Source organism: Eptatretus burgeri, chromosome 11, assembly GCF_056783735.1.
Source record: "Eptatretus burgeri isolate ZD-2024b chromosome 11, Ebu_testis_v1, whole genome shotgun sequence".
NCBI classification, from domain to species: domain Eukaryota; kingdom Metazoa; phylum Chordata; class Myxini; order Myxiniformes; family Myxinidae; genus Eptatretus; species Eptatretus burgeri.
The window spans coordinates 54,197,379-54,209,236 of NC_140971.1; the positions used below are offsets into that span (position 1 = coordinate 54,197,379).

The 11,858-nt window shown below is 42.7% G+C and overlaps 1 protein-coding gene across 1 annotated transcript; it reads left to right on the top strand.

The window, feature by feature from the left end:
- Positions 1-7,492: 7,492 nt before the first annotated feature.
- LOC147017096 (uncharacterized) lies at positions 7,493-11,583 on the top strand. Its single transcript, XM_085846466.1, has 3 exons — positions 7,493-9,948; positions 10,199-10,409; positions 10,505-11,583. Exons 1-3 carry the CDS (start codon positions 8,555-8,557, stop codon positions 10,736-10,738), a joined length of 1,839 nt encoding a protein of 612 aa, XP_085702592.1. The 5' UTR covers positions 7,493-8,554; the 3' UTR covers positions 10,739-11,583.
- The last annotated feature ends 275 nt before the right edge of the window (positions 11,584-11,858 follow it).

Sequence of the window (11,858 nt, forward strand, 5' to 3'; positions counted from 1 at the left end):
CATGTTCCAATCGTATGTACTGTATTATATAGACTACATACGTAAGTATTTTATCCATACATGTACATATTTTAGTGACGGAGACATTTTTTTAAATAATATGTACTTTATAGACGTGGTCACATTCTTAATACTCCATCCTGAATTGACATACTAATTGTACGTACTTTATAGATGTGCTCGCATTGTAATCGTATGTACTTTATCGACGTACTTGCATTCTAATTGTACATACTTAATAATTTTTAAAATCACAAACTGGTCCAACACGTGGAACATGTCTTTCAATCCGGACAAATCTCACACTCTCACTATGTCTCTCCAAAAGGACCATTTAGAACCCCCCAACCCCCATCTACTTCTTCAACAATCCTCTGGAAGAAGTCCTTTCTTTCAAGCTTCTGGGTCTCACGATCTGCGATGGCCTTTCCTTGGAAAGCCACATTTCAAACCTGGCCTCCAAAGCCAGTCACCAACTAGGAATCCTCCATCGTGGAAAGTCCTTCCTCGGCCCACCTGAGCTCCTGACCACTTACAATGCTATAGTCCAAAGCCTGATGGAGTACTGCTCTCCCCTCTGGGCTGGTGCTCCTGTCTCTCACCTTTCTCGGCTTCACGCTGTAGAAACCAAGGCATTTTGGATCATTGGCATCTCCCGCGATGAGGCTGAGTCTTTGGACCTCTCACTCTCTCACCGCAGGCAGGTCAGTGGTCTTTGTCTTCTCCCCTCTCCTCTCCAGCCTCACCCCCCTGCTCTCTCTGCGATTTGTCCCCACCACATTTCCACAGGGCACTCAAGGTCCGCCAACAACCCCCTTCTGAAAAAACTACAAAAATCACGAATCACTGCTCACCTTCACTCTTTCATTCCTCTTTTCGCCCGCCTTTGGAATCAACTCCCTCACTCTATTCTTTCCCATTCTTCCCTCCAGGACTTCAAAACAGCTGTTCACCACCAACTCTAATCGTCCCCCATCCAAATCCTCGATCTTTTCTACCCCCGATAATCCACCCAAGCCCACCTCCTTCAAATTCCCTGCTTTCCTTGCTGAAAGTCCCTGTAATGTCCATCTTCTATTCCCCTTGTTCCCCGCCCCATCCCTCTCTCTTCCACAGATCTCCTAATGTCTCTGTTCCCCACTGTTTTGTCCTTCCCACTCCCGCCCCTCTTGTCTCATGCCCCCCTTGCCATGCATTGTGTGTTAGCTCTCATACGAGCCTCGACAAGGTATACAAAAAAATTATTATTATAGAGGTACTCAGTTGAAATAAAGATAACATGTAAAACTGGCTACCACCAGGTGGCATTTGTGGCCTATATTAGCATATTCGGTACAGACATGACAGACAAACAAACAAACCCAAACGTAACACGATCTCCTCTGGCGAGGGTAATAACAGGACTATCGTGTCTGTGCCACAACCTCCCACCCCCAAAAAACCCCAATCCAATCATCCAATCCACGAGCATACTGACCCCCAAAGACACAAACCACACCCGTACCACAACCCCAAATCGAACCCGACATCCACTCAATTGGAAGAGAGAATGCAAACAGCAGGGAGGGGGGGGGGTGGTGGTTGCGAAGAGGTCACAGATCTGACATCAACGATTAATGGATTTTTTTTTCTTATTTTGAGGGGTGTTCAGGGGTGGAACTGTGAGGATTGAATTTACACAAACATGAAATATGGTTGACAACACCCACAACTCAGAAAGTAACTATCTCAGGATCCCAAACACCACGACATGCACAACACCCACATATACCACAACACCCCGAGACCGATCAATTCCATTCCAGTTTACTGTCCATTTCTGCCTGTGTCCCTGTACTCTTCTATCCCCATTGCTTCGAGGTAACTATCCAATTCCAAATGAAACATATCTCTTGTCCCTACTGCTTCCACTTCCCAAGAAAGACAAACATTAAACCTTCAATTCTCCTCCAGATTGGTTACCAATCCCCAGGATGCAGTTTAAAAACTAGAACAGCACCTGGTGGAGCGCATACCTCCACCTGGTTGAACAGTTTACGTTTTCTATCTCACTGATAGGTGAGATCTGCATCTGGACCTGAACCAAAATCAAATTGACTTGTCCTTGTCACCAACCAACTCATCCACCAAGTTTTGTCAAAACTCCTCCATAATTTTTTGAGATATCGTGCTATGTATCGTTTTCAGACCCATCTCTCAATGGTGAAGAATCATTTTAAAAATTCTAGGATCCAGATCTGGATCTCCACCAAAATCTAATCAATTCGTCCTTGTCACACAACGAACCTATCCACCAAATTTTGTCCTAATCCGTCCATAACTGTTTGAGATATCCTACTCTACTCACAGCCAGGCAAACAGATAGGGGTGAAAACATAACCTCCTTCACCTTCGGTGGTGGAGGTAATTATTGATTGTTCAATGTGGCAAATTAAAACTTAGTGGTTTTCAAGAAGTGCTCCTTAAACTTCAATAAGCCCTTAATTATATGAGGACTTGCATTAGTTATACAATGTTGCATATAATAACAGAAAGGATGGCTGTCAGGAAGGTAGTATCTTTCCTTTTAACCAGAGGAGTCTGCGTTCGATTCCTGATCCAACTATAAATTGTTGGATGGGTGTTATGCAGGCAAGGCATTGCATTACAAAGTAGACCATCTGTTGCCTGGACATGAACCCTGGAATCTGTCTGCTCGTATTGAGTGTTGCTGGTGGACATGAAACATCTCATGGTGTCTTTCACAGAGTATCAGACACCCTGGCCATATTCCAAATTCCTGCCCAAAATACGACTACTGGGAATGCATTGGTAAAAACTACCCGATGTATTTTCTTGCCCAGGAAGCAGGCTTCGGAAGTCCCAGACACCCTGGGAAGTGAATGGGATTAATCAAATCCACAAAAAGCAAGTACAGAAAGAATTGAAAGGAAGGAAGGAAGGAAGGGGCAGAAACTTAATTGTTACAATGTCTATTTTACTCTGACGAGCAAAAACGAAGTAGAAATTAAATTCTTAAATATATGAACACAGAATCATTATAACTTTGTTTCAATTCCAGAGTATTTAATTGTGGTGCCGATATGTGTGTGCAGTCAGTACTACAGAAGGACTGAAAGACTTTGAATGTGACAGCCTGTACAGTAGATAAATATGAGATGTTACATTCATCAGGGTGTGTCAAAGCACATTGCCCAAATAAATTATTTGTTCTTTTCATGTCCCACAATGGGCAATTAGGGTATGTCTTTGGCAATAACAGCAATTACTTTTGCACACAGGACATTTAAAACCAGAGGTGACTTCCTGCCAATAAGCCAGGACAAACAGCAGCAAGTCAGCGACCACAGTTTCTGTTGCAAGGCTTCCTCGGGCAACACGAACATGGCTTTTTCAGCCAACAATGAATGGTCTTTGGATAAATTACCTGACCTCGTCTTTCACACATCCATCAATGAACAGCAACTTGCACAAATTGGCTGCACGATATTGTAGTTGACAAGTCTGAAGACGACGATGGTTCACGAGCGGTATTTGATGATGTAGATCGTTTCAGAAGTCAGGGTGACACAATGCGATAATGTTTGACGAAGTTATAAAAATGATCAACATGATGTGGTACGAGTGACAGGTTATTAGCTGTAAAATGTCGAAAACCCGGTTTCGTTCAACAAGTTTAAAAATTTGACCTTTGCATTACCTTTAAAGGTCACAAAACAATGTTGTGGACATTAAAATAAGGAAACAGGGTATGTGCTATAGCTTAATGGAGTTAGTTCGTCGAAGAAGGTCGAAAACCCGGTTCGATTCCCACAACTTTGAAAATTTGACCTTTGTGAACTTTAAAGGTCAAAGGTCAAGGATTATGACCTTTGGTGCAAAACTTCCTCTGGAACATTCCAGGAACAATATAACGTCATAGAGGCTACATGGCATTTCACACTCCTCGGATTATCCATACTTTGATGAAATCAGCGTAAAAACAAACTTGAAGGGGACGCCACGGGCAAGGTGTTCGAGATAGAGCAAAATGGTTTCAAGACTTTAGGTGGGGAATGACCTCAAGATTATGCATAAAAAATATTGTCATCCTAGCTCTCAAAATTTGGGCGGTCGTATGATTTTGTCAAAATCCAAAATTTTCTAAGTTCGTGACCTTGTGACCTTGACCTTGGGACAAAAATGAAAAATCGAGCTCCGTGGAGCTATGCAGGTGCTATTGGGCTAACTAAATACCAAAACCCCTTCCAGATTTGACAAATCCCTCAGAGAAGAAAATTTTTAATGTCAAAATTCGCAATTTTCTAAGTTTGTGACCTTGTGACCTTGACCTTGGGATGAAAATGAAAAAAAATCGAGCTCCGTGGGGCTATGCAGTAGACCGGGAGCCCGCAGGGGTCAGGGTAGCTGGAAAGCTAACAAATTTTCTCATGTATAGTAATACTCTATATTCATCCCTACTCACAGAAATGGACATCTGCCGTTGCGCCACTGGTGGGTGTGGTCTAGGGGGCCATTACAATGTACTCAAAAATTGAGCTAGATCAGCTCCATTACCTAACAAACTAAAACCCATCAATATCTAAGAAGAAGAAGAAGGAGTTCTCATATATTATTAATGATCAACGACAGACATTTTTAGTGGTGGGGTACCCCCGCCAGATGCCAAAAACTGGTACCCCAAAATTACACTAGATCAGCTTGTGAGCTAACAATTTGAAACCAGTCTCAAATTGTTCACAACAGCCGACTGCATCAGAAATCACCACTGCCAGACATTTTCAGTGGTGGGGCACATGCGCCAGATGCCCCGAAATGGCCACACCCTGTAAGCTGACCTAGATCAGCTCATGAGCTAACTAAATAAAATCACCCCCAAATCGTTCAGCAATGCCCACAATATCAGAAACCAGTACTGTCAGACATTTTCAATGGTGGGATACTCCTTCCAGATGCCTTTAAAACCTCTTCATGACGGGATAGCAGTCGACTGGCCATGGTCATGGGCAAAGCAATATATGTAATTGGAGTGTTATCTTAAAATCATTGTAGGCATTGAGAAGAGGATGATTGATAAAAACCAGCTCTAGAACTAATAAATGACTGCTGTATTAGATTGATTTGTTCATTTTTGTTCCACTGTTACTGTTAAAGTAGTGGCAGATTCACCTTGTAGAAAAGTGGCGGCATTTTATGATTTTGATCCCTGACAAATACGTATGAAAGAAACTGTATAAGTGTATTGTTTTCAGCTTGTTTGATTACTGCCTACACAATGGATACAGAAAATACAAGTTCAACATTTGGAGTGACAGTGTCAGAGGAGGAACCTCAACTTCAAGAAGCACAATCCCCATCTATGGTTAGTTTTCTACTTTATTTTCTTAATTGAATGGAAGAATACACCATCACCAAGAAACTGATGTCAGTATTTGGTAGCACAGGCCCAGGAATCTAGTGGCACCAAAAAGGTATTCATTATCCATCTTGTTAATTTTAGTACAACAGTGTAATGCTACCAAAATGGTGTTTATTTTAGCCCTAATAAACTATTTTCACATAGACACTTCGCTAGAAAACTAAACAGGTTTATTTCACTCATTCTGTGTTCCATCACCAGTACTTCCTACAATCAGTACCGTAAAGGTCATAGCATAGCGTTTGAAACCTTTGGAATAGAAAGAGGCAAATGACAAGTCGAGATCAATGAAAGTACCATACTATCATTCGACTTCGAGCTAGGGGAGTTGACAATGTGTTAGTGCAACACAATTCAGATATCTTCTCTAGCTAATTAAGGTGTCTTTCTCATTTCAGGAAATCGATTTTTCCAGTACCCTGTATTGCTACATCTGCCAAAAGTCTACAGACGAAGACAGCAGGCTCAAGGCATTCAACGAACATACATGGAGCACAGTAAGGAATGCTGCTACCTCACGCAAAACTCAGAAATCAGATAAGTACTCCGACATCACTAAAATGATATCACAAAGCAATCAGGAATCAACTCATCGTTATCACCCTTCTTGTCATAAAAACTACACTGCCGTGAAGCACCCAAGAAAACGCTCAAACATCTGATGATGCACCCCCTGCAAAAAAAACCTAAAATTCAAACCAGAACCTGCAGTGTCCTCCCAAAAGATGATGATCTGAAAGAAAAATGCTTATTCTGTGGGATGGGCCAAAAAAAGATAAAAGGGCAAAGAAGAGCCAAGGCAATATATTAGAACAAGTTCTTAGGCAATATATTAAAACCAAGGCAATATATTAGAACAATGTAGAGAATGAGTGGTTGTGAAACAATTTGCAATCGCGTGAAGTTCTCCAAAAACGAGCGTCTCAAAGGTTTTGTTCGGACTGGTGTTGATCTGATCGCTGCAGATGCATGGTATCACAGAAATTTCCGCTCAAAATTCCTTTTGGAAACCGACAGCCTTGAAAAAAATGTTCAAATAGAGTGCTTGGATCCGAAGCCTACACCACAAGCTTGCCATAAGAGTGCCTTTGCCTCTTTGTGTGTGTACACTCAGAGTGAGGTATTTGAAAACCAACGGTCAGTGTTGGTCTCTGCCTTACTTGACATCTATAAAGCAGAGTATACAAGCATCAGAGGAGATCAGGAAGAAGTTGAATCTTACTTGGCCCAGAATTTGCAAAGGAAGATCAAAGATTATTCTGGAGATCGCATGAGAGTGAAGCTTGCAGACCAATGGAAAGGTAATTTCGTTTTCAGTTCATTAGTCCGGGAAGATGATGCAATGGCTCGACTCCATAATGAATCAAAAGAACATGAACAGAATGACAAGTTGTGATGGGCAGCTCTGCATCTTCGATCCCAGATCATGACACTTCCAAAAACTAGGACACCAAACCCAGCTACAGTACAGAATCTAAAGGAACATTCCCCAGACATTGCCAAACAGTTAGACCTGTTCTTCAGGAGTCTTCTTGGTAGCCAAACACCAAGCTTCCGTGGAGCGCATATGGATAGCCTCGACCGCAAGGCGACTTCAATGGCATCAGATGCAATTTTCAATGTTACACGCGGGACTGTCAAACCATGGAAGCACACAGTCATTGGCCTTGGCTTTGCTTCACTGACAGGATCCAAGCTGTCATTGCAAATTTTGAACAGGGCTGGGCACAGCATCAGTTACAGTGAAACCAAAGGTTTGGAGACTGAATTTGCGTATTCTGTGGAATCAAGTGACCGCAGTGCACCAGATGGCATTCAGTTGGATCCACATCTAGCCACTGCCTCTGTCTGGGATAATAATGATGCCAATGTAGAGCCGTTAGATGGCAAAGCAACGCTGCATACAACTGTTGGCCACACCTACCAGAATGTCCTGCCAGATGCAATGGGTCCAAATGCTAATATGACCGACTTCCGAGAGGGAAGAAACAGACGGAAATTTGTGGGGGCTGAGCGTGAAATCCTGCCATTTAGAAAACCTCTGAAGACAGCCAAATTTGTTTGCGCCACAACATCAACAGCCGAGAATATAAAAATTCAGCTGAAACCCAGAGACCTATGTTGGTTTTGGAGGTTACATAATGGGGACACTCCACTACACTCTGGATTCATCAGTAAATATATGAATGACACATTGCTTCTACAACGCATTTGCTACATGGATCCGATATTGAGATCACCAACGAACAATGATGTTGTGAGGGAGACGATGATCCGTACATTGAGAGTTGCAGAGGAAACAGGACAGGAGTATGCCATCGTAACCTATGACCTTGCTGTAGCTTTGAAAGCATATTCTATACAAGAAATTGAAAGGCCATTGTTTAACAAGTTGTTGATAATGCTTGGCAATTTCCATGTTGAATTATCTTTCTATGCAGCGGTTGGAAACCTGATAAATGAAAGCGGCATAGAGAATATTCTGACTGAAGCCGAAGTACTTGCTGAAGGGTCGATGGTTGGGTTCATAAAAGGCAAATTTTACAACAGATGTACCCGAATTCATGAACTCTTAGCAAATGTTTTGGAGAAGAAGATGTATGAGTGCTTTGTTCTGAACTTGTCATTAGAGGAACGTGAGGAATTTCATGCAGTGATGAACAGAGTCCCTTCTGATCCAAACCTGATGGAAGCTGCACACATTGAAGACCCAATCATCTTGCAACATCTTCAGAAGTATGAAGTATTCTTCCACAAGATTCTTGATGGTGACCATGGACCAACAGCACAGTTCTGGGGAATTTACATCTTCCTCATCAACCGTCTACACAGAGAGTTGCAGAGGTGTGTTAAGACTAATGACGTCAGTGGATACATTAATGTCTTTCCATCAGTACTGGATGTTTTCTTTGGTTTACATCGCCCGAACTATGCCAGATGAGGAACACTTTTCTTTCAGAAATTACAAGGTTCTGACCCTAGATTGCTTGCGGTGCTTGAAAACGGTGCATTTTCCATCATGCGAACCAAAAAGAATTACAGTAGATCTGCTGTTGATCTCTCCCTTGAACAGTCTGTCAATCGTGACTCTGGATCGAGCATGAAAGGTATTGTTTCCGTAATTCAGAAAGCGCTATGCGGCGTTGGTCACTGACCATGACACAGAGGGCTATGGCTGTCACAGAATTAAGAACATTTGCAGGAATTGAACTTGGGGAACATGCAGCTTCTCAATGCCGACCCTCCAGGATAAAGAAAGACAATGACCATATGGCTTCTCTAAGTGAAAATATCGATGCATCCTGCAATCCTTTCATTGTTGAAGCTCCAGCTTCCTTGGTGAATGTCACAACTGGACATGCAGCATCTAAAGCTACTGAGGAATATCTACTGACAACGCTGAAGCGAGGCTGGGAGGCCAGGGAAAAGTTCCGAGAAGAATGGGAGGGTAATAGCGACCGGTTTCTCCAGCCAGTGAAGCGCACAAAGGTGCAGAACTTTGCAGCTGAAAATATGAAGAAGAAAACCAAACTACCGGCAATGCAGAAAGCCATTACGAATGCAGAAAGTCTGCGGGATATGTTTGTACGCATGATAGTGATTATTGCAGAAAAGACGGGTTTTGACCTTCATAATGTCCTCACCTTCCCAATCATCACATATCCCCTGTCACTAGCACACTGCGATGGATCACATGTTAAAACGGACAAAGCGGCCTTGTTGAGGAAGCTTGAGGCGATGCAGACAGAGCCAATCATTGAATCAGCCCGACCACATGATGACTATGCCCAGGTCTATGATGGTGGATTACTTCTGCATTCAGTTGTCTCCCAAACCAACATGGGTGTGTCTTATGCATCGATTGCCCGTACAATTCTATCTGTCGTTTGCAAAGGGAGGGCGACTGAAGTCCATGTCTGCCTCGACAAGTATATTGAAAACTCCATCAAGGACAGCGAGAGAAAACTGAGAGGAGCTGTCGACCTGCAGTATACCATCACAGGACCTGACCAGAAAATCCGTCAGAGTGGGCAAAAGCTGCTTGACAATGGAGTGTTGAAAAATGAACTTGGGAAATTTCTCCTTCAAGAATGGAAGAAAGACCATTACTGGAGTATCTACAAGGGGAAAACAGTAGTTGTTTCCTATGGTGGCGAGTGTTTCCAGTATATTCCTGATGAACTACAACCAACGATATCTGTCTCAAATCCAGCACATCTCCAAGGTGACCATGAAGAGGCAGATACCCTCATCGCCTTCCATGTTACTAACATAATGGCCAGCAACATCATCGTGAGGGCAACGGACACAGATGTATTGGTCATCCTGCTAGGTGTCATTGGACGGCAGCGACCAGAGGTTAGGACCATGGTTACTATCATCATAGATTGCGGTTTGGGAAACCACCAGCGACACATCAATATATCGAATATCGCAGCCATCCTTGAAGCAACCAAGCCAGGACTCCCAAGGGCTCTCCCTGGATACCATGCCTTTACGGGATGTGACTTCACGTCAGCCTTCTACAGGTAAGCAAAAAAATGGGCCTTCAGCAAAGATTCAAATGAAGTCTGCTGTATGAGAGGGAAAACTGGATTTGTTAAAAGATTTCAGATTTGAAATAAGAAATCCCATCAGCATTGGTTTAGGGCATGGTATCTGCTAGCATAATCCATAGGAATTGGAAATCATACAACGCTTGTGCTCCTGTTGAATTAGGATGTTCCTAGATTCCTCTTTGTGGAAATGATTTTCTCATGCAATGAATTCTTTTTTCAGGAAAGGCAAAGTGAAACCCTTCGAAATCATGAAGAAAGAAGAGACTGGCCAATTTGTTGATCTGTTCATCGGCATGGGAAACATAGGTGAAGGTGTTGATGTTGATGTTGCTTCAGAGTTCGTCTGCCAGATGTACGCACAAAGCAAAACCAAAGATGTTGATGAAGCACGATACAAAAAACTGTTGGATATGACTGGCAAACTTGATCAGGTAAATTAGAGTGGATAGAAAATTAATTCCTGTAGTATTTGAATAAAATTTCATTAATTTTCATGACACTAACCATACCTTTTATTGCATTTCAGGAGAATCCACTGGCAAACATCAAACGGGTTGACTGCGCACTGTTGCCGCCTACTCGCCGATCCCTGGAAATGAAGATTCGCCGAGCTCAGTATGTCACGACGCTGTGGACCCATGCCACTGCAGCATCTCCTGGTGATGGTTTGTCCCCCACAAATTATGGATGGTTCACAAACAAGGACGGCAGACTGCAACCTATTTGGTTTGAGGGCCCTGCAGCTCCATCTAGTCTCTGACACTACAGACAACACAGATGCAGGAACAGAGATCGACAGTGACAGTGATTATAACTGGAATTGATGAAGATCTTCATGAACTAAGTGATTCAGATGATGAACCATGGAGTGAGGACTCTGATTCAGATCAAGATGATGAAAACTTGATTGACACTGAATAATTGATATGACTGATAGAAATGTTCATCTTTTCTTTCATCTTCTCATGAATTGTTTCATTTATCTCACTTAAAACCATATACTCAAATATCATAAGGTTTCAGAAAGCTCTTACCCATATGGATGGACCTCCCTGTATTCACATGCTGTGTGCTCTCGTATTCCTAAGATTGACTGTTTAGCACAACTTATTTGTCATAGAAATTAAGCAATATTTAATATGCTTAATTTCTTTTTCTACTTGATATTTTCTTTCTCTACCTGATTTTTAAGTTAGCTCATGAGCTGATCTAGGTCAGCTTACAGGGTGGCACCATTTTTGGGCGTCTGGCGCACGTGCCCAACCACTGAAAATGTCTGGCAGTGGTGATTTCTGATGCAATGGGCTGTGAACAATTTGAGACTGGTTTCAAGTTGTTAACTCATGAGCTGATCTAGGTCAGCTTACAGGGTGGCACCATTTTAGAGTGTCTGGCGCACGTGCCCCACCACTGAAAATCTCTGGCAGTGGTGATTTCTGATGCAGTGGGCTGTGCTGAACAATTTGAGACTGGTTTCAAATTGTTAGCTCACAAGCTGATCTAGCGTAATTTTGGGGTACCAGTTTTTGGCGTCTGCTGGGGGTACCCCACCACTAAAAATGTCTGTCGTTGATCATTAATCATATATGAGAACATGCTACTTATATTTTGATGGGTTTTAGTTTGTTAGGTAATGGAGCTGATCTAGCTCAATTTTTGAGTACATTGTAATGGCCCCCTAGACCACACCCACCAGTGGCGCAACGGCAGATGTCCATTTCTGTGAGTACGGATGAATATAGAGTATTACTATACATGAGAAAATTTGTTAGCTTTCCAGCTAACCTGACCCCTGCGGGCTCCCGGTCTACAGGTGCTATTGGGCTAACCAAATACGGAAACCCCTGCCAGATTCGACAAATCCCTCGGAGAAGAAAATT